Source organism: Cryptomeria japonica, chromosome 3 (genome assembly GCF_030272615.1).
Source record: "Cryptomeria japonica chromosome 3, Sugi_1.0, whole genome shotgun sequence".
NCBI classification, from domain to species: Eukaryota; Viridiplantae; Streptophyta; class Pinopsida; order Cupressales; family Cupressaceae; genus Cryptomeria; species Cryptomeria japonica.
Genome location: NC_081407.1, coordinates 543,131,095 through 543,158,945, shown reverse-complemented (window position 1 = coordinate 543,158,945; position 27,851 = coordinate 543,131,095). Strand labels below are relative to the sequence as shown.

The 27,851-nt window shown below is 39.4% G+C and overlaps 1 protein-coding gene across 1 annotated transcript in view; it reads right to left on the bottom strand.

Annotated features, from left to right (window-relative positions):
• The window catches only part of LOC131075090 (glutathione S-transferase 2), a 220,333-nt gene that overhangs the window by 6,058 nt on the left and 186,424 nt on the right, over window positions 1-27,851 (bottom strand). The window contains exon 9 of the mRNA XM_058011911.1: window positions 2,483-2,539. Within this exon, the coding sequence (XP_057867894.1) occupies window positions 2,483-2,539 (57 nt within the window). The remainder of the gene's footprint in view (window positions 1-2,482; window positions 2,540-27,851) is intronic.

The following is a 27,851-nucleotide window of genomic DNA, read 5'->3' as shown; positions in this document are numbered from 1 at the left end:
AATCAATGAAAATATTTTTCAATTTACAAACTTACTAGCAGGCTAAAAATTTAGAAAACTAAAATAAAATGGCATAGCTTGGTTGTAGCTTCAAATTTGCAGCTAATAAGTTGTTTCAGACTTGAAGCTTTTGCAAAATGTAACAAAACGTGTCCAATCTCTCCTCTAAATCTCCCTTCCTCATCCCTGCAACAATTTTGAAGAAGCTAAACCTACTGAAAACTCTCACAGCACCATGGAGCATGCAGCCAACAGAAAAACAAAATGAAATAAGTCATATGTTTTGTAGTTTTGGGGTAATTTTAGGGTTGTAGAGTGGCATGGGACGGATTGTGGGAACCCACACTACTTTATAGACAATTAGTTTTTAAAACAAAAACTTTTTAATTTTACTTTTTAGGTGTAAAACTTGGTTGCTCCTGTGGGGGATATCTGACTGTCCTCAGGACAGTCGAGGGATATCTTCGACATCCTCGGCCATCCCAGAGACATTTCCTTGTTTCCCACATTTCCACCAATTATGCAAGTAGGGGGGGACGACAGGGGGACATTCCAAAATGTCACATCATCCCTGAAACATCATCGAGGATGGGGACATGGGCTTCAGGGGCAGGGATGTGTCCTCGTGGAAGCTTCTTCCTCACAAATCTGCTATATAGCTGCTCACAAATCTGTAATATGATCTTCAACAATTTCTACTCATAAATCTCCCATAATCTTGCTTTTAGATCTGCTATACACTTGATTTAAATCTGCTCAAAAAGACTTTTAATATTATTCTTTTAGATCTACTCTAAAAATAGAAGAATATTCAATTATTCCTTTCTTTTTACACATCAAAACTGTCTTCCATTGACCCCACAAATTCACCCCTTCACCCAAGAGAGGTGACAATTCAACCAAGTTGGCCTCGTATCAATTTTTTTATTTTTAAATCCTTTTTAAACACAATTTTGGGCACCAAGATAGGGTTGGCCCAAAAGTTGATTTATTTTTCCAAATTGGGCACCCAAATCAAGAGGCGTCAGCCCTGATAACAGCAATGAGTTCTAATTTAATTTAAATCTCCATAAGGGGTGAATCTACTTGCAAGATCGGCCCAAGGAATGAATAAAATTTTCTTTATTCAATTTAAATTTGACATGATACTTCCAATTTGAGCACCAAATCAGATATTCTTGCGAAACAAATTCACCTATAAAGGTGCCATAGATTTGGCATCAGCACTAAACTCCATTGATTCTCTCATGGCATTGCCCTGGTTTGACCTATGACATTGATGACAATAGTATTCCAACACCTCAAAACTCCTAGTCACCAGTTTATGTGGTGATAAGCCTTAGAAAGCTGTTATAGAAATATTTGGAAGTCATGGGAGGTGAGACATAAGCATGGAAACTATTCACACCTTGCCACTTAATCTACAAGGTAAAAATCAGAGACTACAGTGAGCGCAGACCATTTTGGGGAGGAATAAGGAAACTCAAAGTTATTTTGGGAACAGTTTGGGAATATTTGCAACAATTATCAGTTGCCACCAATATACTATGTGATTATGAGGGGCTTATTCAGCTACCATTTCTATCACCAATTCAAATGTTTTTGATAGTAATATATTTGAAGAACAAATGTTTCTAACTGTTGAATTGGCAGGAATTGCATCCAATTCAGAATTGAATATTCGAATTATTATCTGCAATTCATATGATACTATTGTGGAAGTCTTATTAGTCATTGAAACTTGAAACGTTAATCAGTTGTCATATTCATCTGCAAGTACATGAATAGTTATTATTTCTGCATACTGGTATTTCATTGAAAAATAATCAAAAACCAAAAAAAAGATTGGCCCAGCATATTACATTATCAATGGAGTGCATATTACTCTCGATACACAACATGGAATGGTGGTAAATTAGTCATTGTGGAAAATGCAGTTACAAGTAGAATTTCAAATATTGAACAAGTAACAAAAATGTTGAATCTAGAATAAAGATCTCAAACATATAAACAAACTAACATTCCACATTCTTGAACTGCAGAGGATGCTTATAAGAATTCTATATGTGTGTACAAATATTGTTGACACCACCCTCACAGCTATTCAAATTCTTAATCACTCAAAACCGTGCATGAGGCATTAAGGAAGTGAAATTCTCAATTTCTCACCAGAATAAGAAGATAATGCACTTTTGTATGACACAATTCAAGTGAATAATAACCACCCCCAAACAATCAACAGCATATGAGTACAGTTGCATTCCATATGTTATCCAAATTTATCCAATTAGCTAGTTCACATCAACTATCCATTATCATTTCAACACTTAAGAAACACTAACTGTACAATACAGATTGATCAATTACGCTTACCTTATCAGCCAAAAACTACAAATGCATGCATACATACATACATATATTTCATCATGTACCTTGATTTGACTTATGGTAATATTCCAATGAAAATCAGAAAATATATTACCATGTCAACATTGAAACGCGCTGCACTGAAAATTTGTGGAGCAAGAAAAACATCTGCCTGTAAAGAATAATACCAAATCGTGTCATTACAAATTTTACTGAAAAAGAAAACATCAAAAAATTGATTTTACAAAAGCTTATTAGTTATATGCTCCTAATATTTGTGCAAGAGGAATTATCACAACTTCTTAAATGGATTAGCATATATGCATTTTCTTGGTTCTTATTTTCTGATTTTCTAAAATTGTCTTCTCTTTTTTCTGAAAGGTGCCTTTGTTCAAAGCAATAATAGACAATTCCCTAAGAGAGAATAGTTCTGATCCTATCAAATTAGATTCTCAGCCACAAGACATAATGGAGCCTTCACTCAATAAATGTCACACCTTACTTCATAGGATCCTAAATAATAACCTATGTCAAATTCTAAATCTCAATGTTTTCTTTAAAAATCCCCCCCTTGTACACTTCCCGATAAAAATATCCCCCATTTTCATTAGATACCTTAGCTATCCATTTTTCTAGAGATACCTTTATATCGGCTTTTTCTTTCTACCCCTCATATTATATTTTATAAATGCCATAACCAGCACTTTCCCATCCAATTATTGAATCATTACAACGTTTGATATCAATTCAAGAGAAAGCAGAAAAAAATGCTTTAGGAGATTTTCTCTAGAACTGACCATAAATATATGAAAAATATTTAAAGCATGTCAAATGTGCGATCACTATGTGCTTAATACAAATCCATTAGACCCAGCAACATGAATGGAAATAATATTATGTCGAATTTCGGTGTCTGCAGATATTCAAATAATGAGTCAAAACCTAAGATTAAGGACGATACTATAATTTGAAATATACTCAAACTACTTATATATGGTGTACGTTTGTGAAAACATCTAATGAATTATTTGTCATATTATCTTGATTTTAGAAAATATTAGGAAGTTATATTTTGATCTGATTTAAAAAAAAATCATGGAAATGAACATTGAAACACAAAGGTTAAAAGGGTCACCAGGCCATGCAATGAGTACCCTTTATGAATCATCATATTTGATCTTTACCCAAAAAAAATTATAGACCTTCAATTACATTGATATTAATGTGATTATAGATATGTGTGTACATCTTGCATCCCCAATATATATGAACTTGGGATTATTAAAAATATTCCCTCCACTCACCAATACTTAGATGTATAATGGTTTTAATTTTCCTTATTTAAAAAAACTCAATATATATGAACATGCTATAATATTGCCCACCTAGTGAATCCCACATGCAAAACATAAGACTTTCCACAAGTGAGAATAGTCCTTTTTCTTAAAGAAAACTTTCCACATATATTGAACAGAATATTTACAAATCTTACAGCCAGAATATAGTTCAAAGGGAAAAGATAAGCTCCTCACAACATTACGCACTCATTATTCAATAACAAAGAACCTAAGGACTTAAACAAAAGACCTAGATATTTATGCTAAAACACTACAAAAGGAAACTCGGACATGATACATATTCAATGCTTAGCTTTGTCAATTTTGCTGATTTCATTGATGCATTGGATTAACAGATATTCAACAACATTATCAAAATTTGTGTGGTGGTAAAGACTATGAAAGAAGCACAGAGAAATCCTTTCCTCCATTTGCCTCCTAAGGTTGGCCCTCCTTTTACAGTATAAGTGCAAGATCCATCATCTTCTATGGGATGGAACAGCGAAGAAAGAGGAGCAATCATGGTTGTGGGTTCATATATTGGAGTTTCCCAACTAGAATATCTCATTGTTTCTTCAACTGAGCTGGCAGAATACATGGTTTGCCTTTTACACCGATTGGCAATTACTTTGTTGAGGATCTTAGCTGAGTTTTGCTAGGTGTGCATAAAGAAGCAAATTTTTTTACAATATCAAGCTTTTTTTGGTGGAGCTTAAGACTACTAGTCATATACACCATCCATTTGTTCAAATTTCTTGTGTAGCATCTAAGCTTTGCTACCAGTTGATTAAATAGACAATGTTGACCAATTTTTTTTTTTTTAAAAAGAAAGAAATCATATTAATGTCCACAAATGACCAAAAGTAGGCCAATGAGACTCTACTACATTAGATTACAAAATAAGCTGTGTTACCCTGAGTTTCCAGTACAGAGACGACAGGGGACGATGGGACAAGTTTCCGGAATGGCAAATTTTTTGCCAATTTTGGGGACGGCAGGGGGACAGCTGTATAAAATATAGGGAAAATTTAAAATATATAGGGAAATTTTAGATGTACATATGAAAAATACATAAAGCATGTATATATACATTATATTCGTATGAAAACATGGATAAAGAAGGTATATGTACATTATAGAACCTTAACATACCACATTTGTGTTCAGAATTCATTGTCAATACTCAATATGCATTCAGAATTCATAATTCATTGTCAATACTCAATATGCATTCATAATCGAAAATTTATTGTCAATATGCCAGCACTTGTTTGCATGTAGTTTTGGGTGTTTGTGAAATTCATTACCAAGCTGTTATTCATATTTCTGAGTGCTTTTGGCTATGATTCAGACTTGTTTACCTTTCATATCAGTGAAAAGTCCAATATTGCAGACCTGCAACCACCTTTTTACGCACTACCAAGTTCTAAGTGTTTGTGAAATTTATTACCAGGCTGCTGCTCATTATTTCTAAGTTCTTTTGGAAGTGATTCAAACATGTTTACCTGTCATATTAGTGAAAATTCAGTTTTACAGACCTATAATAAAATTAAAAAATGTTTTTTTGAGCATTTGAGTCTTTTTTATTTTTCTAAATGTGCTGGGAAAAGGGGCACGGCTGGCCATCCCCGGGACGGTTAGGGGACATCATAGACGTCCCCAACCATATTGGGGAGGGGGGATGTCCCCTTTGAGAATCATTTCCATCCCCACGTTTCCGGGACGTTTCCCATAAATTTTGCATTTTTTTGGACAATGGGGGGATGTCCCCTGGCCGTCCCCAAGTCCCCGAAATGTCCACAGTACGGGCACGGGGGATTTTAGCCCAGGGACGCGTCCTTGGGTAACGTAGAAAATAAGAGAATTCCAAAGAGGCCTACAATGGGGAAGAACCAAAAACAAGAATACAATACTATTGGGGACCACCAACACAAACAACCAGATAGAGGGAACAAGAAACCCAAAGAGCATAAGCTGAGTAGTGTTGTGTTGTAAACACACACTCCCCATCGCAAATGGGGAACCCCACTTTTTCGCTTGCTAGATTAGTGTTTTGTCTTAGCTTGGCAATAGTTTTAGTGTTTAGCCTTTGTTTGTGAGAAGGTTTCATGATGTCTTGTCAGTCTGGGAAGGGGAAATTTGTTGATCAACCCTTGAAATGTTTCATGTGCAACTTTTTGTCTTTAGGGGTATGATTAAGTCGTTGGTCCGAGTTAGAATCCACGAGTGAACGTCAAAACTAAGAGTTGAAGTCAAAATGCTAAAAGTTGTCAAAATTTGTCAAAAGTTATCAAATGTTGCAAAAATGTTGTCAAGGAAATTTTCAAGAAAATTGAAATTTAGAAAATGTTGCTGTGTGGGGAAAAAAGATAAAAATTCAATGACTTGACAAGGAAGGTCAGATTTTCTAACCTTGACAGGAAGGGAAAATAAGGATCTTTTGTAAAAATCCAATTTGAATGAATCCCTTGTTTTAAGTATGGAAATTGAAATTCAAAATGCTTAATCCAAAGTTCAAGTTTGGAATTTCCTTTTCAAGATCATGCTTTCCTTAGACAAATTCATGAATTTTCTTGACAACTTCATCATAACTCACCCTTGTCCTTGACCAATATGGACTAGTGCCTTCATTTGTCCTAGACATTGTAGGAATAGTGCCTACATTTGTCCCTACTCAACATGGAATTGTGCATCCATGCTGTAGAAGGGGGGGAGGGTAATCAGTAGTAAATAAGATTTCAAACTTTATCTTTAAACAATTTAAACTTTTAAAGAGCTTCAATCTGAAAACTGAAAAGAATGAAAAGAGATGCACAATAAGGACAATGCACAAAATTTAAGTGGAAACACAAGATAGGAAAAATACGGTGAGAACGCTGCTAGGATCTACTATCCTAATCTTGGCTGCTAGGATCTTGGCTGTTGATTTAGAATCAATCTTGGTCCTTCATTTGTAATAGAGAACTCTATATAAAGCTTTGCCTTCCCATTTGTAAAGGTGAATAGAGTGATAGTTAGCAAATAGAGTAGCAGTGGTAGGATGAAAAGACTAGGAATTGTTACCAAAGCTATGCTGGAATAAACATATGATTTTCATTGAAGATATGGTAGATTTTTGTATGTGATTTCAACATGTTGTATGATTTCTACTTCTCAAGTTTTAGATTCGTTTACATGGAGTTGATTAGTTCAATGGAAGATCTTATTGTTGATTAATGGTGAATCCTATATGTTCTACTATTGTGCCTTGCACACACTCCCTGTCATCGACAGGGCCCCCCCTTTTTTCGGTTTTGTCGTGTCCTCGCTGAGGTCCCGGGTAGGGAAATTTTGGTAGATTCGCAGAGAGAAGAAGCAACATTGAGGAAGCTGAAGCATTAAGGAGGTGATCCTGCCTAAGATTGACCCTAGCCTGAGTCCTAAGTCTCAGAATTCATGCCTTAAAAGATGACCGCGATTCTGTTCGCAAAGGAAAGATGAATAAAGAGCCTTAAAGTAAAATTGCAAATATTGTCAAGACAACTTTAAAATGGGCAAGATTCAAGCCTAAAGCCAGGATGCCTAAGGCAAATCAAAAGTGCACGTTTTGACCGAATTGCAAAGTAACTAAAGAGTGATAAGTGAACAAGACATTTCTTGCAAAATGACCAATTTAGTCGAGCATATTCGTTGAACAATTAACTTGAAGTCAAAATCTCTCAAAACTCTAAGATGCCCAAAATTGGCAAAGTGTCATGACTTGTGAGCGAGTTATTTAAAACCACTCTCTCAAAATTTGGCCTCTAAAGCTAAATTCGGCCTAAAAGGCCAAAATGAGAGCCCAAAATTGGAAAATCGGCCTAGAAGGCCAAAATGCGAGTTGCAAATACGTCCCTTAAAGCCGAAATAACACTTAAAATGGAAAAATCGGCCTCCTAGGCCAAGTTGTGAGATGAAACTCGCAAAAAGGGCCTAATAGGCCGAAAAATGCCAAAGCTCTCAAAATCAGGATAAATGCCCCAAAAGCTAAAGGGTGTTAAGCTCGCGAAATCCCCATCTTTAGAAGCCAAAAATTCAAGGCTCTTAAATTCGGCCTTAAAACCGAAGTTTTCAAACAACTTGAAGCTTGCATTTTAGTCTCGTAGGCCGAATAAGTAAGAAGGAAGCTACAGATCACACAAATAACCTAAAAGGCCGAAAATGCCACATAGCGCCATCACCTCACAAAACATTGCACCTAGCCGAAAAGGTTAAGTGCACTTAAGTTCGCGCAATCGAGCTCTCTTAGCCGAAATTGAGAAAGACGTCTACGTTGCGCAAAGGAAGGCGAGAAGCCGAAAGTTGCAAAGGCCAAAAGAAACAAAGTCAGCTTCCAAACCGAAATTGGCTAGGAGGAAGTCAGTTCGCAAGAGATAGTCAATCAACCGAAATAAGCAAGGGCATTCACAATCGCCCATTCCCACCTAAGAAGCAGAGAAAGTTCAAATCGTTAAAATCTCCAATTTTGCCCGAATTTCAGACCAAGGGCAATATCACTTTAAAAGGGAATCATGCATTTCAGACTCTTAGCCTGAAATTTGAGAGTTAAGAATAAGCAAGGGGGCCCGAAATCTCACATTTTGGCCTAGAAGCCCGAAATTTATGAGGGCATTGAAACAAAATCTTAAAACCCCTCAATCGCACATATCATCAAATAGGCCGAAAATGGGAGGAGGCAAAATCGCAGCATACAGCTTCAGTCAGTGCCATGTCCTCATTTGAGCCGAAAATCTCCAAAGCATACTCACGCGATATAGGGTCTATCAAGCCGAAGAGAAGCAAGGAAGCTCAAAATCGCATTCTAAAGGTGAAAATTCAAAGGTCAAAGTGAAGACGCCCTCCAAAATCGTGCATTCTTAGCCAGATAGCCGATTTCTTTCGCCAAGAGGAAGGACACCTAAGACAAGCTTTTCGCTACCGGGTAAGTTAGAATTCCTCCTTAGAAGTGATTTAAATTGTGCAAAATGATCATTTTACTTGACCTAGGGTTTAATCTACAAAGTAAATTCAAATTAATTTTGAAAACTATATGCCCTTCAGCAATTAACAACTACTATTTGCCAAATTCGACCCTTCCATCTGAAAAATTTCAGACTTAAACTCATGTTTAGGAATTCTGGTCCGAAACTGTGAAACGCATAAAATCATCTTCAAAACGATTAGCACAAGCAAGATTAAAAACTTAAATGTTAAGTCGCGCAAATCAATAACATCTGCCCCCTTTTTGTCGTCAACAGCATAAAGAGCAACTTTTTGAAAATTTAATCAAACCAACTAACCAAACTAACTGATTTTCAAATTCAAATTGCATTTAGTCCCCAGTGTAGAATTCAAATTGTTTAAAAGCCCTGTTTCAAAACGTTTTCGAATATTAAGTTGTTTGGCTGTTTAAACAATTTTTTATTATTAACACCGTCTTCGGGCACTACTAACCCATATTTTCGCATTAAGGCTTGTCTCGTAATCCGTGTCTAGGTGTGCAAGATAAATGCCTAAATTGGCGGCAGAGTCTTCAAAGGCACCTGACGTGCTAGGAGCATCGCAGACCTCCAGAGTTGACATCCCTTGCAAGCTTGAGAAAATGAAATATCAATATCAGGGAGGAGTAATCAAAGAGTCAAAAGTCCAAAGTATTTGGGACAATATAGGGGATACAGACCTCGGGCACAGACATTCAGGACTTCAGAAACATGGTGTACTCTCCCAATGCATATGGCAAACTCAGACGAATGTTGGAGAGCGGTATTGCTTAGGCTGTTGGTTTCCCACCGACCGTGCAAAATTATGAGCTTGTGGTTGAAACCACCAAGCATTGCTAGTCGAAAACCATATTAGGGGTGGTAAGAGGGACAGTGATGGCCGACTTCACACCCGAGGCTATCAGAGAAACATTTGATATCTCGCTTCCTGAGCGCGCAACTGCAGTAACCATTGATAAAGCCCAAATCGCTTATGACATGAATCCTACTCAGTGCAAAACACTGATAAATGAAGAATGGTTTAAAGAAAGAAAAGCCCCGAGCACTAGGATCGGCAAAAAGACCCGCAGAAGTGAGTTCAACAACGAATATGGGGACATGGGACTTCCTGTTAGAACATAATGTTATTAGGGATCACATCCTTATAACATTTATATATAATGTTCTAATATAAGGTTATAAAACCTTATATATTATATGCTTTACAAGCATATCCCATTTGAAATAATTATAATCTAATAATTATTAGATTATTAGTTATTTATGAGTGGGGGTTATTGAAAAGGTGTGACTAGTGAAGCCACCCTTCCTCCTATATTCAAGGAGGTTCTCTCTCATTTGAGAGGGGTGTGAATTTGGAGCTTTATGGTGAGTTGTATCACTATGCACATGAGGTATTATTGGCCATGTGGAAGTATTGGAGTGTCCCCAGGTTCATGTCTATTTTATGATAGACTATATTTGTAAGTGTTTTAATTAAATGATGCTTTATGGGGTTTTTTACCTGAAAGGGTTTTCCCCATGTATATCTTGTGTAATGTGTACATTTATGCATGTATGTTTCTCATTTCATTTACTTTATGATCTTGTTTATAATGATTAGTATCCTAAGATCCTAATTTCTAACATGGTATCAGAGCAGGTTAGGCTATACTAATCATTTTTTACATGTTATACTAGAATATATAAAGGACTTTGTGAGAAACATCCTTATGCTCAATCAACACATGCAAGGGCATTTTTGTAATGTATCTAATATTCATTTTCTTGAATTTTAAAATCATTTCATGAAAGTCAAGTTAGGAGATTCCATCATTTTTTTTCACAAAAGTTACATCTTGAAAAAAAATCATATTTTCTCTTAAATACTCATGTAATATAAGATTATGCTTACCAACCATCTAACTATTAAGTGACGTAAAAAAATTAATAGCTTGTGAATCCTAAAATCTACAAAAGATAACACACCTATTATTAATAACCATATTATATAACCAAAACCTACTTTTAGAAGAGCCATGCATTATATAGACAAGTGATATTTTGATTTTTTTTAAATAAATTTTTATATATGTCTAAAACAACTTGGACCCTAAAATGAAAAATATGATATTAGAGTTGCTTCCTAATTGATTCATGAAAAAGGTTCCAAGTTTAGGCGATTGCCTTGCATGTGAATAATTTAATAGGAACTTCAGATGAGTATTCATGGCTAGGGATTGACAAAAACTTGATATTAGATATTTTATATGTCATAGAAAAGATAAGTCCATTCAGGGTCAATACTAAAAGCTAGAAAGAATTCTCATTATTTTTCATATTGAAGTGGATAAATTTGTTGCCTAAAGAATGACAAGGTAAATCAAAAGGTAAGTTTTTTTTTAAGCTCTTACATATCCATACCTAAAATGGAATTGCTTAAAGTCTTAAATCCTATCTTCAAGTGGCCCTTCCAAACTACTTATATTGTTATGATCTATATTAGTGCATTGAGTTGCATTACAAAAAGTTAGATGTGAACTAGTAGGAATAAAGGGAAGGAACATCATGTATTATCTCAAATTATTTTTTTTTGGTTAAGAATATGCCTTATATTTCATTAAGGATATTTTTTTGGAGGATATGCGTTATATTGCATTAAGAATATTCCAAATTGTAGTATATTTGATCGACACATGTTTTACTATCAAAATGATAAACATGAAAGCATCTATTTATCCATGAATAGAGGACAAAACATTTACTCTTTGGAATGTAGTCTAGTAAATATCCATAAGTGAATAAAAAATTGACAAATTTCTACTTACAATTATTTTTGGAGAGTAGAGAATTTTGTTGTTTCATTTTGTATTCAAGATCTACTTTGAAGTGTTCTATTATAAAAATTAAACACCTTATACTAATCTTATAATGGGTGGCTATCACCTTATAAACTATCTGGGGAGCTAACCTAGAAAGGATAGTTCACCCGTTGCCTAATTTTTTATGGATCATTACTATATGTAGTAGCATGTTTATTTTGTATTTTAAACAAGACAACTAATTATTCATTCTTATTTTCATGAAAATATATGTTGATCTCCTTTCTACCAATCATTGGACTATATTTTATATTTATAAGAAATATTATATGATCTTTCGCAAATGACAAATGCATAATATCATGTTCTTTCTTTGCACCAAAAGTCAAGTTTAATTATTACTATGATACTAACTATATTGTGTCTTCTATGGCGAGGTTATTCCTTCAAAACATATGGTGCAAGTGCTATTACAAGGATGGTGCAATACTTTGATAAGAAGACTATCTTCTATGTGTCTTTGAATCAAATGCGCAAAATATGAATGTAGCTAGAATCAATATGGCCTTCAAGATTTATGGAAGAGTTCCATTTGGATACATGTAAAAGTACCATCTTACTTGAAGTTACTTTACCCTTTCTAGAGAATATCATTTCTAAGATCAAAATGAACATTGAAGATCATGGGCACCTCACTCAAGTAAAATCATTCTATAATAAAGACACTTTGAAGATCATGGGCACATGCTATGTATTGAAATTTTAGCCATCACTTTGAAATCATCTGTGCAGTGATTGGTTTTAGGTGATGCCATTAAGGGGGAGTGTACATGACACCACCTAGTGGCTAAAGCCTATATTTAAGACCTAAAAGGCATAAGACCTTTAGGCATTATATGCTCCAAATTCAAATAATGCTTGGCCTTAGGTGATGCCATTGAGGGGGAGTGTGCATGTCAATGACACCACCTAGTGGCTAAATCCTTTACTTTTAAGTCCTACGGGCACATTATCGTAAGACCTACGAGCAAATGTTTTCAAGTCCTATGGGCACATTGTATTAAGTCCTACGGGCATATTGTAAATTATTCTCCTTGTAAATCTTCCACTTGTAAAAGCATTGTATTAAGACCTACGCGCACTATGTAATGAACCTGAGGAGAAGCTAATTTGAGGAGACTGTAGCTCCAATATAATTTTTTTAAGATCTCACATCATCATTTTTAAAACACAGGGATTATAAATTATGACAAGATGACTTTCATGTAGTCCGAAATGCATGATCTTCATGTTGGCATATATTTGTGTCCCTGTTTATCACTGTCAAAGAAGACCTACGTTACTGGGGTACTTCATTTTTTTCTTTTATGGAAATTGACATGTGATCCCCTATTAACATTAAGGGGGAGTGTTAGAACATAATGTTATTAGGGATCACATCCTTATAACATTTATATATAATGTTCTAATATAAGGTTATAAAACCTTATATATTATATACTTTACAAGCATATCCCATTTGAAATTATTATAATCTAATAATTATTAGATTATTAATTATTTATGAGTGGGGGTTATTGAAAAGGTGTGACTAGTGAAGCCACCCTTCCTCCTATATTTAAGGAGGTTCTCTCTCATTTGAGAGGGATATGAATTTGGAGCTTTATGGTGAGTTGTATCACTATGCACATGAGGTGTTATTGGCCATGTGGAAGTATTGGAGGAGTGTCCCCAGGTTCATGTCTATTTTATGATAGACTATATTTGTAAGTGTTTAAATTAAATGATGCTTTATGGGGTCTTTTACCTGAAAGGGTTTTCCCCATGTATATCTTGTGTAATGTGTACATTTATGCTTGTATGTTTCTCATTTCGTTTACTTTATGATCTTGTTTATAATGATTAGTATCCTAAGATCCTAATTTCTAACACTTACCCACTCCAACCTATTTGAGGAATGGATGTTCTATTTTACCAAGCAAGTCTTCAATGGCAAGGCTAAGTTTGACTGGGTTCAAATCATCAGCGACAACATTCATACACAGCTGGTTGAGCTCAAGGAGAAAAAGTACTTCACCATGACCTCCTACTTAGTCTATATATTTGCTCGGCACCAGTCGCTACCAGGATTGATCAGAAAGGGTGAGATTGGGAACGGGCCAAATCAGGCGAAAGTGTATGACTGCTACCTGTTGACGTGGCTAAAATTGCGGAACTACGACTCTTCTGGCCAACGCAGAATAGAATGATATCGCTGAGTATCCTATCCTCTCTTGTATAAGGAAATCCCTAATGCTGTTTTTAATTGATCAATGGGGACAAACTCAAGGTTTCAATTGTTAGGTCTTGACTGCAGGATAGCTCAACGGTCGATGTGTTTTGCTGGGAGCACAAGGGAACTTACGTTTTGCAACAAGTTGATTTGCTGCGATTCTCGGACTATGAAATAAAATCAAAAGGGAAGGGTTTAGGAAACCTAAAGATAGTGATGATAACAGTTGATGCAGTGGGTAGACAAATTTCGATAAACAGATTCTTGTTTTTGCCAGAGATACACTCACAACTAGACAAGAACTGTGCAATCTCCAAGGGAAGAAGGATTTTCAGACTGGAGACATTCATTTAGGCACCAACTCTGACGCAGCCTAAAACGAACACCTGCAGTTGAACTAAGCACAGTTTGGGTTCAAACTAACCATGCACGGTCGCCTACAATCAGCAGACCCCCAATGGTATGAACCAAAAATGCATCAAATACCCCTCTACACTTCAACATTAAAAATCCTGCACTCTAAAATTAACTAGCTGAAAGAAACCATGCAAACAGACTAAAACAAAGACAACAGACACCATATTTCAATGTTCATATATATGCTTCAGCTGCCATTACAACAATTTCTGCAGCATCTCTATGCTATGCCTAAAATCTAACCTATTCTAACTCTAAAATCTAACTACAAAATTCTAACCCTTTACAAAAGAAAGGCCTCTGCCTTTTATAGATTTTACATGTCGAATTGGTGGCCAGGATTGACGGCATCCAAGGGTTGCAACTTGCCTTCCAAAAGCTAGCAGCTTTAACCCATGCCCACTCAATTTTCAGTTATCCTCTCAACTACTGACAACTGTTTGGCTTTAATTTGGGTCTATCCGGTAGTTGGACATAACTGACCTGTGTCCCCTTTGTTTTAAAATATCTTGAGTGGGGCCCACAGGCAGTTTTACATTAAAACAATTTCAGTTTTTAAAACTGAATTTCTGGAACTAATCCAACTATGTATTTCTCGAGAATGCATACTTCGAGTAGCATTCTATGTTCTTTGTCTTTGGTCTCAGTGGTGGACTTTAACTTGTTGTCCTGGTGTCACGCTTCCCAATGCTTCATCGCTTTGATCCTGCACTGTATCTTTGATTGCGATCCTCACTTTAGCTCCTCTTGATGTCGTTTTCCAGCAATCAATCAATTTGAAAAATTAATTAAATTAATTTAACAAACATTAAATTTAACTGACGACATTGGGCTTTGTCTCGGTAGAGTTCGGGCTTGAGAAGCCCTTTGTGAGATGTATCTTTTTCGGGCACATAGGAGGTTTTGAGAGATTTTAGTTTTAAGTTTCACTCCTCCACTTTCTCAACTTCGGGCGAAATAGGTGAAATGCGAGATTTTATTCTAAAATCATAATGTTTGTTCATTGCGAATTTCGGGCCTGTGAAGTCTTTTGAATCTGAAACTCGGCACTTTGAACAAAAATAGGATGAACACTCACCTAACCCAGCTTTTCAACTAAAAATGGCAATTTTTCTTTTCGGGGCCTTTAAGTTAAAACGCCTTTGATTAAAATTCGGACATTTTGATCTAAGTGCGCGATTTTCCTTTATGCTTTGGGCGTTACTCCTCATCGATTTAATTCGAGCCTTTACTTGTGTCGCCTAGCTAACTTCTAGCTAACCTATGATATCGTGCGGATTTTCCCTATGAGTTTTTTTGGCTAAGAACCATGCTTTGCGAGGCTTGCAACTTTCAAATTTTCGGCCAAGAAGCTGATTTAGCAAACTTAAGTCATTTTCAGCCTACTCAGGCTTTATGCACGGTTTTACCCTAAGTCTATTTCGGGTCTTAAGGAGACATTGTGTGATTTCAGACTCTTTGTCATTTCTTGTTATTTCAACATTTTAGGCTTATAAGCCAATCTTGCATGAACTCGTGGTTTTCGGGCCTTATGGACATTTTGTGAGATTTTCTGTATTTTCGGCCCACAGAGCCATTTTGCATGATTTTCCCTGAGGCCTTTTCGGGTCAAAAGAAGATTTGGTGCGATGTTTGGCGATTTTCGGCCTGTGAGGCGAAATTGCACGATTTTTAGCTTCTACTTCATTTTCGGCATGTTGGAATGTCTTTGGGCGAATTTCGGCCTGGCTAAAGGTTTTCGGCCTAAAGGAAGACTTTGTGAGCTTAAGGTTTTCGACCTGGAAGCCGATTTTGGGAGTTTATGTTTTGAGTTGTCTTCTAAAGTTTTCGGGATTTGTAGGCATGAATGATTTTCGGGCCTTAGAGCCTTTTTTTTTGAACTTGGACTCTCTTTATTTTGTGAGCTTGTGTGCTCTATCAATTTCGGCCTGGAAGCCGATTTTTCAAACAAGTCATTTTTGACCTTTCTCGGCCTGTGAGCCGAATTTGAAACATTTGCTAATGTTGGCCTAAACAAACCATTTGTGAGATTTATGAATGCATAAAACTCGACCATTTCAAGGAAAACACGTGACTCTCACCCTTTATTTCATTTTCGGCGTTGCAGCCTGAAATGTGCGATTTTCGCATTTTGAACGCCCTTTCTTTCATATTTTCAGGCCATTGAGAGCAAATGCACGACTTTGGTTTTCCCGAATTTTGGTCTAAGGATGGATTTCAGGCCGAAATGTGTGATTTGGATGCCATCATTTTCGGCCAACAAGCTCAAAATGTGCGACTTAGGCACTTGCCTATCATTTTCAGCCAACATGGGGGTTTAGCGTGAATTGGATTGTCGGCCGGTTTAGGCTCTTTCGTGAGACTCGCATGTTTATGAATTTCGGGCTATATGAGTGTTTTGGGTATTTTGTTTTATTTCTCACAAAAACGTTAAAAATACCGAGTTTAGGTTTCGACTCCTCTCCACGACCCTTTCTCCCTCAACCGGGCACACTACAACTATGGGGGTCTCTATCAAGGACGGGGTGTGCAGTGCAAAGCACAACACCACCCTCAATTGCATTACTATAACATAGCTCAGAGAGAGAAGAACAACATTGCGTATGCAATTGGGCAGTATGAGCGTGTAAATGACGCTTTTACAATGCGCATGGTTAGATTAATGCAAGGGGGGTTGCACATAAGATCATCAAAGCAGGCTCCACGCTGGTTCCGAAGTACGGTGCATGGTTCATTCAGTTCCCTAGATTCTCCTATATCAAAATATCAGGCTTTGAGGGAACACCGTATCGACTTCCTCGTTACCCATCAGATAGATTGGTCCTCATGGAGGTTGCAAGACAGGCACACCCAGCAGGTAGCATACTCGGGGACAAAAAGCAGTCGGGATTCACATTCCCAATGATCATAGGCAACCTTGATGTGCACTTCAAGAATTTTGTGCAAGCCGAGGAATCATTCGACGAGCTGGCATCATATTGTTTGCAAGAGCACTTCCCCAGGAAGTACTTTGATCCTGCTAGATTGGGAAAGAAGGCCTATGGCAGGCATTACAGGGCTAAGGTGTCCATAGAGGAAAACTGGAGAAATTGTTCAGATGACTTTGAGGTCCGCCGACGAGAATACTCAAGATTGAGTGTTCAGCAAATGCGACTTTATGAGTACCACCAGGTCCCAGATCAAGTAACAGACTATGGGAACTACTTGTAGGTTCAAGAGTATGAGGCAGTCAAAGACCTCTCGCCAGCCATTGATTGGGCTAATGACCCAATCACGAACTTTGAGGCCATCATGGAGGGTCCAAGGAGATACACAGACAACTGGCTAGCCCAACAGATAGAGAGGCTAACCCATGAGGGAACCCAATTTACCTATAATATGATGGGTAGTCTAGATTCCCAATCTTTAGAAGACGAGGGAACATCAAGCGCACTGAGGGAGGAAGTTGAAAAACCTGACAAGAAAAGAAAGAAGTTAAGGGCCAGTAGAAGAACCCAGACATCAAAAAGGACAAGGGAAAGGATACCAATCAAGCGGCCAAAAGTAACTACCTCATCCAGGGATCCCAGTTCAGATGATGATGTGGTTGAGCTTGATCATCTACCAACTCCACCTTCACAAAATGATCCAATTGCATCAAAGGCGAATGATCCACAGACACAAAGTGAGCATGAAATGGAGACACGGATCATTGGTTTAGAGAGACCTAAAAATCAGGTCGAAGATTGCGCCAGATCAAGGGATTGATAAACAAGAGTCCACGCAAGGGAGAAAACATGAGTTGCAGCAAGAAGAAGGTGGCAACAAGGATGACACCACGATTGAGGGAGAAAAAGAAGAAGATAGAACCCAAGAACCCAATAGAACTAAGGAGCAACCCCTACTAGAAGCAACACATCAGTTGCTCAGTGAGGTGGGAGAAAACTCAACGGTGAGTAAAGGACCAGATACTGCACCCAATCCTCCTATGTCCGATTAGTTACGGATAGGCAGTGAATCAGCTTAGGCATCCAAAGAACAAAGTGGGGATTTGGTAGTCACATCACGACAGACCATCCCTCACGACTGGTTGATAGCTCGGGCATAGCGGAAAGCGGTTGTCAAGTCACCGATTAACCTGGAGGACATCTTCTCTCGGATAGGAGAAATAAAAGCTAAAGGAAAGAAAAAGACAAGAACTTACTCCAGGATCACCAAGGATGAGCAAAGGAATTGGACGATTCATATTGCTGCCCCACCTACAGACAAACCAGCAGATCAGGTTGCATTAGCTGATTATAGCATCACATCCATCCCAATAGGGAGAGCAACCAAAGAGCAGGAGAGAGAAGAATTCAAGGATTCTGTGCAAAATATGCTCAAGCAGCTAGATGAAATAACCGTTGAAAGGGATATGTATCGAGCTCATGCTGAGCAAGCCGAGGGATACATAGATCACCTGTTAAGACCACTGCAACACACTGTTGTGTCCCACATTCCTCCATTGGCGTTGGCACAAAAGACTACAGTTGAATTCGAAGGAGTGCGTGACACCGCCAATGCCATCAGAGAATGGATCCGAGGCATTAAGGCAAGAGGAAAGAGAATCATTGATGATGTATTTGAAGTAACACTCAAAATACATTCAACTCGGCTAAAGATGGTGGAGGTAGAGAAAGAGTACGCCAAAATCCAAGAGACGATTGGCATGGCTCAACCACTCATGAGGGCTCTCTTCTGGACTCACGCTCAGATTCCCACACTGCATACTATCCTGGATCCCCATGACATCAACACTTTCAAGGAATGGTATTGGATTATCTGCATGAAGGTGGACATGGCAGACATTGTCAGAAAAACTAAGGAGTGCGAGGAGGACTTGTCTGGTATTGAGAGCATCAGTGAAGATATCCTTAAGGCATTGGTCACTGAATGGCAGGATAGCATGGGAGATGACGATGTAGTATCATGATGGAATGGCAGGTTGAGGGCTGATAAAACCACATACTCTACGAAAGACAGAGAATGCATCAGCACGCTGCATGCAGATATACTACGTTTTGAGGATCGTCAATCAGATTGGCACGAGTGGCTGAGGATAGTGGGCACTCATCTGGAGGGAATGCGGTTCAAAATGCGCAATCCTCCTATTGACTCTAATAAGGAAATGTTCCCGGTTTGCATGAGGTTTCAAGAATATGTTCGGGAAGAGCGCGTGGCAAACTGGGACATCTGGAAAGGGTACTTGTGCGAGGAGATTGAATTTTTGGTGAAGGAATCTGCCTCAGGAAAGGAAAAAGGGCTTTCTTAGAAAAAAAGTATTTGTTTATTTTAAATTCTAAATGCACTTTTTCAAGTTAAACTTCTTTTCAACTACCCAAAGTCATTACAGATTTTGAGCTCCGTGCAGGTGCACTTTTTGGGAGCAACTTTATGTTGGGTAGTTGGTAATTATTAGGTAGTTGGTAGTTGGTAGGGGATATTTTGTTTCTTATTAATAGGTATGGGCAGCCATACTTTGTAGGATGAATCTGGGCCACTTGTAAGATTAAATATTGGCCATTCATCCATTTTTGAAAATCTATATAAGGAATGGTTTCTCCCTCATTTTTGTAAGAAGTTTAAGATTGTTTCCAATTTATATGCTTTTGTTCGGTTGTTAAACCTCAAATGAATGGATGTCTGATTCTTCATTTATGTTTAATAACATAATAATCCAACTCCCTTCGAAGTTTGCACTAGATTTACAGCATTGTGCTTTATTAGCTGATAATGTTAAATCTGGTTTTTTTTTTTAAGGTTTCTGTCTATTTTTCTGAATATGCTATCTTAGGTAGATTAATTAGATATTTTCTCTCTTTGCCTTTACTTTTTTTTCTTTTTTTATCAAAGTTGAAGCCTAAACAACATCATGTCAAAGATAAAATCTGATGGAATTAAGTCCGTAGAGTCTTAGGGAACCCGTACGAACAAAACCGATTCTACCTAACCATAAGTCCCCTTTGTGTTTCCAGCAAAACACATCACACCGTTGAGTTATCCTGCAGTCATGATCTAACAGTCGAAACATTGAGGTTATCCCCAATGATCAATCTAAACAACATTAGGGATCTCTTTATTTCAAAAGAGGGTAGGATACTCAACTAGTAAATTCTATTCTGTGTTGGCCGGATAGAGTTGTAGCGATACGACTTTAGCAACATTAACACATACTGTTGTGCCTTGCTCACACTCCCCGTCGTCGACAAGGTCCCCTTTTCATTGCCTGCCTCTTTGAGGTCCCGAGTAGGAGTTTTTGTTTAGCTTGCAGAGTTAGATACCGTATAGATTGATCTAGTTAGAGTATGCCATGGGATTTGAAGAGAAGTTCCTACATTTTTGGTTTCACAATACCACGCTTAAAAAGAAAGGTGATGGAAATTTTAAGAGGCAAATTTAAAACAGGAATTGCGCTCTTGCCTCTCATAACAAAAACAACTTCCCCTTAAAAGATAAAATTCTAAAGAAGAGAGAGTTGTTAAAATTTTAATCAAAGTGCCAAATTTGGGCATCATTAACAGTCGTGCATTTTAACTAAAAATGCCGAAATTTCACTTAAGTGAGAAAATGACCAAAGGTGAATAATATAGAGGTTTAAAAAACATTCTTGCAATCCCCTTAAAAAAGCCGAATTTCCCTTAAAGGTGTTGAAGTTGCAAGTTGCAAAGGGGTGAAAAGGAAAATAAAATAAAAGGCGTTCTTTTTTTAGGACAAAATCGCATTTCTTTTGGGAAACCCAAATTTCTCCCCTCCAACACTAGCGACGGGTTGAGTAAAAGGTGAAACAAAGGGAAAGTTCGGCATTTTTAGCGGATTTGCAAGTCTCGTGATATAAGTATTTTCACATTCTTCCTCTGATCACCGAATTTTTCCCTACCTAGAAAGAAACAATTAAGACAAAGTCGCCCAAAGGTGAAAATTCAGGATTTTTGGTAGGTTTGCGAGCTCCATGTTGTAAGGCAAAGTTCACATTTTGGCTTTGAAAGCTGAATTTTCTCCTAAGTCAGCGAAATTGAAGGGGTTGCCAAGGTCATTCAAGAATAGAGGAAAGGAAAGTTTGCGCATTCTTCTTCATAACACCAAATTTCTCCCTGAAATTCGCAAGCCAAAGGAATGATATAGGAGGTGTGCCACGTGATTCGCATTTCTCTTCAAAAGTTCGCATTTTCTCCCAAGGGCGAATGAAGGAAGGGATTCTCTTAAAATCCCCATTGCAAACTTTGTTCTTTGCTCGGATTCTTTAGCAAAAGACACAGTGCAGCCTTGATCGAAGGGAATCAAGTGCGTGTAAACCCACAATCTTCTTTTCCGCAATTCCAGGTATGCATATTTTGATAGAGGGTTAGAAGTTCTTTTGGTTAAGCACCATTCTATCCAGGTCCTAGGGTTCGCATGGTCTTTGCAAGTGTTTTGATAAAAAAAGCCCAACCTTAGAATCCGCCATAAACCCTATCAAAACTATGCCCAAAATTTCAAAATTTCAAACTTGAGAAATTTCGGGAATGTCAGCGAAAATGGGAAACATCAACATCTTTCAAAAGGCCTTAGAAAGACAAAAATCTCCCCTTCAGTTGACAACCGAATTTAAAACTTAAAGTGCCCCAGGAAACAATGCCCAAAAGACAAATGCATCCGAGCCAACAAAATTTCAAATTCAAACCAATCCAAATTGCCAGCCACATAACAAAATTTTGAAAACAAGGATGACACATTATAACAACTTTTCAAATTTTGTGCTTCCTTGTTGATTTCATTACCATTATGCTGATTACTTTGTGATTTCGCTAATGCCGTTGTTGGGCGCCGCTAACCACTCTTACGTTTTAAAAGTATGCCTCGTAATTTGCATCCTGATGTGCAGGATAGATGCCGCCAAAGGTTGTAGAATCCTCTAAGGCACCTGACGCATCAGGAACACCCCAGGCACCCAAAATTGAGAACCCCAACAAGTTAGAAAAGACCAAGTATCGGTATCAAGGGGTGATACGGGAATCAAAAGTTCAAAGTAATTGGGAGAATGTTGGCAACACTGATTTCAGGCATTTTGATCTCCAAAATTTCAGAGACAGGGTGTATGCTCCGAATGCATATGGGAAAGAAAAAAGGATGGTGGAAAGAGGAATTGCGCAACCGATAGGTTTCCCCCAAGCCATACAGAATTATGAGCTTGTTGTCAAGGCTTCCAAGCATTATCTATCAGATAGCCGGGTGGTGGTCGCAAATGGAACAATGATGGCTGACTTCACCCCGGAGGCAATTGGAGAGGCCTTTGACATCCCACTCCACGAGGATGCAATTGTAGTAGCAATGGAAGAAGCTCAAGCAGCTTATGACGCTAATCCTAATAAGTGCAAGGGAAAAATAAATGAAGAGTGGTTTAAGGAGAGAAAACCCCCTAGCACCACGATTCCCAAGAAGGCCTACAGAAGCGATTTCATTGAGGAGTATGGAGATATGATAATGCTGCTCAACCGAGTCATGGGACTCCCCCACTCCAACCTATTTGAGGAGTGGATGTTTTATTTCACAGAGCAAGTCTTCCTTGGGAAAGTCAAGTTTGGCTAGGCCTAAATCATAAGTGATAACATTCATACCCAACTGGTCCAGCTTGAGGAAAAGAGGTACTTCACGATGTCTTCCTATTTAGTGTACATGTTTGCAAGGCATCCAAAGCTTTCAGGATTGATTCGCTTGGGGGAAATTGGAAATGGACTAGGCCAAGTGAAAGTGTATGACTTCTACCCTTAGCTGCATTATTATAAAATAAAACAGAGGGAGAAAAAAATCGCCTACGCAGTGGGCCAGTATGAGTGTGTGAATGATGCATTCACCATGTGCATGGTCAGGATGATGTAGGAAGAATTGCATCAACGACTATCTAAATAGGCCATTGCATTAATATGGAAGTACAGAGCATGGTATATCCAATTTCCCCAGTTCACCTATTTGAGAGTTTCAGGTTTTGAAGGTTCCCCTTACAGACTCCCGTGGTACCCTACAGACAGGATGATTCTCTTGGAAGTTGCCAGACAAGCACATCCAGTCAGCCAAATCCTCAGGGACAAGAAGATATCAAGAGTCACGTTCCCAATGACCATAGGGGACAATGATGTGTATTTCAAGAATTCTACACATGTTGAGCAATCTTACGAGGAATCGGCATCCTATTGCCTACAAGAGCACCCCTTCAGGAGGAGCTTCGACCCCACTGGATTAGGGAAGAAAGCTTATGGCAGGCATTATAGATATAAAATGACTATAGAAGATTATTGGGCCAGCTGCAAGGATGACTTTGAAGTCCACCGACGGGAATACTCGAGGCTTAATGTGCATCAAATTAGGACTTTCGAGTATGTCCAGGTCCCAAGATCCAATCACCGATTTAGAGGCTATAATGGAAGGTCCTAGGAGATACACAGACGCTTGGCTATATCAACAGATTCAGAAGTTAACCCATGAAGGGATACAATTCACCTGATGGGAGGCTTTGAATCTCACTCATTAGAGGACGAAGAGGCATCAAGTGTTGCGAAGGAAGAAGTTGAGGGGAGGCCCGAAAAGAAGAGAAAGAAGACAAACGCTAGTAAGGGAATGTAATGTCCCCAATATAATTAAATAGTCCATTTAAATAATTTATTGTACGGCCCCGTACTTCATAATATATTTCGGGCACCTTTAATTAATTAGTTAGTTATAAAATTTTTGGTGTCGGCCCGTTTGTAACCCTTCGGGAAACTTCCTAGAGCCCATATATATCGCCAAGTTAGTCATTGTTGTAGGTATGCAAATTTGGTATTTTCCCTTTGTTTGTGCGAATTCCAGTTGGAGTTTAGCTTGTCTGTCATTTCGGAGGTGAGAGATCCTCCCTACTTGGCATCCGCAGTTTCAGTGGGAGTCCTCCTCACCCTAGTCTGCTTCTGTTCTGAGTCTGTGTAATCTGTTGTGCGATCATTATCAATATAATTTCTCTTTGCATGTGCGAATCTTCATCTAAGTCTCGTGTCTGGAATAATTATTTCATTTCTTTGTACAAACTGAGCGGTTGGAGGGCTCGAGGGGGAACTTGGCGGATATTCACTCACCGCACGGCCACTACCGTATGGTCAAGGCAACGTACCACCATACACCCCTTCACCGTATGACCTGCCTTCTTCCCACCGTACGGCCTGCTTGGCACCACCATACGATCTGCCTCACACCACCACCCACTACCGTACCCCCATCCAACTCCAACCACCTCTGCACCTTCATCGTACGATCACACTGTACTACCATCCCTCCTCTCACCACCGTACAGTCTCCCTCACTCCAACGTACTGCCACCCCTCACACCACCGTACGGTCTTCACTCCACCGTACGAGCATTTTTGCACCGTACGACCCTCATCTCATCCCATCGTACAGCCACCCTCTCACCACCGTACGGCCTATTTACTGTACGGCCTTTTCCCTTGCCTCGCCAGCCACACCCTACAAACAGGGAACATTACAGTGGTATCAGAGCTTGTGATCTTGCCAGCCTGTCATATAGTGGATGCAAGTGTACACCCGAAGGAGGTACCGTTCGGCCAATCGAATGGGGGAACCACAGGTTCTTGCAAGAGAAGTCATGGTACTATTAAGGGAGCTAACCAAAAGCCAAGCTCGGCTCAACGACACCATAATCAGAGGGGAGCAACGACAACAAATCATGGAGGAAACCTTACGACAATTAGCCTTGGGAAAAACGAATGGAGAACAAAATGGGCAGGGCAATGATTCGGTCACGGGAAGGTCAAACGTCCAACACTCACATTCATGGCCACTGATGCCGATTTTTCCTCAGAAATCAAAAGTACCCCACGGGGAGAAAGAACCCACCTTCCAGGAGATGCAAGCACAGTTGAACCAAGATTGGAGGCATGCAAATCTTGAGGGGGACATATCCTTCAAGGATTATGTTGAGCTCCGGATGAAATACTCGAGCGGCAAAAGTCGGGGCTATTATGGACACTATGACATCAAGCGGAAGGTTGGCAAGATCAACCTGTCATCCTTTGGTGGGACCGGAGCAACCTCGGCATGAGCCTGGGTTCAAAAAGCAGATACCTACTTCCAACTCAACCCGATGCCTGAAGATGAAGCTATTAAGTTTGCAGCACTCCACCTGGAAGGGGTCACGCATGAATGGTGGCATCATGGAATGGTCACTCTTGGCCACGACCAGATAACTTCCTATGTCGAATTCACAGAGAAGATCATAGATCGATTTGACGGGAAGGATCCAGAACTCAATTTCAAGGAGTTGGCGCAACTAAAGCAGTTGGGGCCTGTGGACAGTTACATCACAGAATTCCAGAGACTATCCGTGTTGGTTACAGACATCTTAAAGCGGAGATTGATGGTCTTGTTCATGGACGGGTTGATGGAACCACTGAAAGGGTTCAATCCCAGCACACTCTCTGAAGCGATTAAGAAGGCACGTGACATGGCAACCTCATCTTCTTCCTCCGAGAGTTACTCGCATGACAAACCACCCCTAGCCCTGAGGAAGCCATCATTAGATGAAGCCACAAGGCAAGAACTCAGGAGAAGGAAACTCTGCTTTACCTGCAAGGAGCCGTGGGGACCAGGACACTGATGCTTAGCCATTGAAGTGGTGTCCGACAGCGAAGAAGAGAATGAGGAAGATGGTCAGCAAAGCACGGGGGAGGTTAAAGAAAACATAGATCGTGTAGAGAGAATCTCCACACTGGTTCGTAGGGGAAGTACCATTACCACCCTGACCAGCACTCCTGAGTGCAATATGTTTCGGGTTCGTGGCACACTCCAAGGGCAACGGGTCATAGTCATGTTGGATAGTGGGGCCACTCTCAACTCTATCAATTCATCGCTTGTCACCAGGAGGGGCTTGCATATAGAGGAGCATGAGGGGTTCGAAGTCAAGGTAGCGGGAGGAAATCTATTGTCATGTACTCATCTGGTTGCACAACTCAGCATCACCATGGGAAACTACACAGTGACAAACGATTTCTTCGTGATTGATTTGGATGATATAGATGCCATCTTGGGCATTCAATGGATGGAGACCCTCAACCAGTACACACAAAGCTTCAAGAGGATGGAATTCTCATTCGAAGCGGATGGCAAGAAGATGGTACTAAGGGGAATGTCCAATGGCCGCGTGAGGGAAATTTCGGCAAGACGGATGGAGGCAATCTTCAGACATGATGACATCATCTGGGAGAGTGAACAGATCGGGGAGCATCGGAGTTTGCAATTGCTTGAGGGCAAGCAATTTTTGGGCCGAGAGGACTGTAATGTCCCCGATATAATTAAATAGCCCATTTAAATAATTTATTATAGGGCCCCGTACTTCATAATATATTTCGGGCACCTTTAATTAATTAGTTAGTTATAAACTTTTTGGTGTCGGCCCATTAGTAACCCTTCGGGAAACTTCCTGGAGCCCATATATATGGCCGAGTTAGTCATTGTTGTAGGTATGCAAATTTGGTATTTTCCCTTTGTTTGTGCGAATTCCAGTTGGAATTCAGCTTGTCTGTCATTTCGGAGGTGAGAGATCCTCCCTACTTGGCATCCGCAGTTTCGGTGGGAGTCCTCCTCACCCTAGTCTGCTTCTGTTCTGAGTCTGTGTAATCTGTTGTGCGATCATTATCAATATAATTTCTCTTTGCATGTGCGAATCTTCATCTAAGTCTCGTGTCTGGAATAATAATTTCATTTCTTTGTACAAACTGAGCGGTTGGAGGGCTCGAAGCGGAACTTGGCAGATATTCACTCACCGCACGACCACTACCGTACAGTCAAGGCAACATACCACCGTACGACCTGCCTTCTTCCCACCGTACGACCTGCTTGGCACCACCATACGACCTGCCTCACACCACCACCCACTACCGTACCCCCATCCAACTCAAACCACCTCTGCACCTTCACCGTATGGTCACACCGTACTACCATCCCTCCTCTCACCACCGTACATCCTCTACATCGTACGGTCTCCCTCACTCCACCGTACTGCCACCCCTCACACCACCATATAGTCTTCACTCCACTGTACGTGTATTTTTGCACCGTACGACCCTCCTCTCATTCCACCGTACAGCCACCCTCTCACCACCATACGGCCTATTTACTGTACGGCCTTTTCCCTTGCCTCGCCAGCCACACCCTACAAACAGGGAACATTACAGGGAACGTGAACATCAAAAAGGTCCAGGAAAGATCCAAGCCAGTCACCTGAGGCCCTTGTGCGGGAAAAGATACCAGTAAGAAGGCCAGTTGTTGCCATATTGTCAAAAGATCTTGACTCAGCTAAGGATTTAGTTGAAATTGAGCGCCTACCTACTCCCCCGCAAATTGATTTGGTTGTAACTGAGGCAATTGGTTCGCAGGAGCCTAATGTGCAGGGGGCAGAATTACAGACCATTGATCTAGATGGACCTGAAAATCAGGTTGAAGAAGGAGAAATACACCCACATGAAGAGGTAAGCAGGCCAGAGGACACACATGAGGAGTGGAAGGAAGAAGTTGATGTGACGAATGTTGATGCAATTGAAGGGGATAAGGAAGAAAATAAAAATGAGGAGCCCCACAAAATTGAGGAGCAACAGGTACAGGAAGTCACTCAACAGTTGTT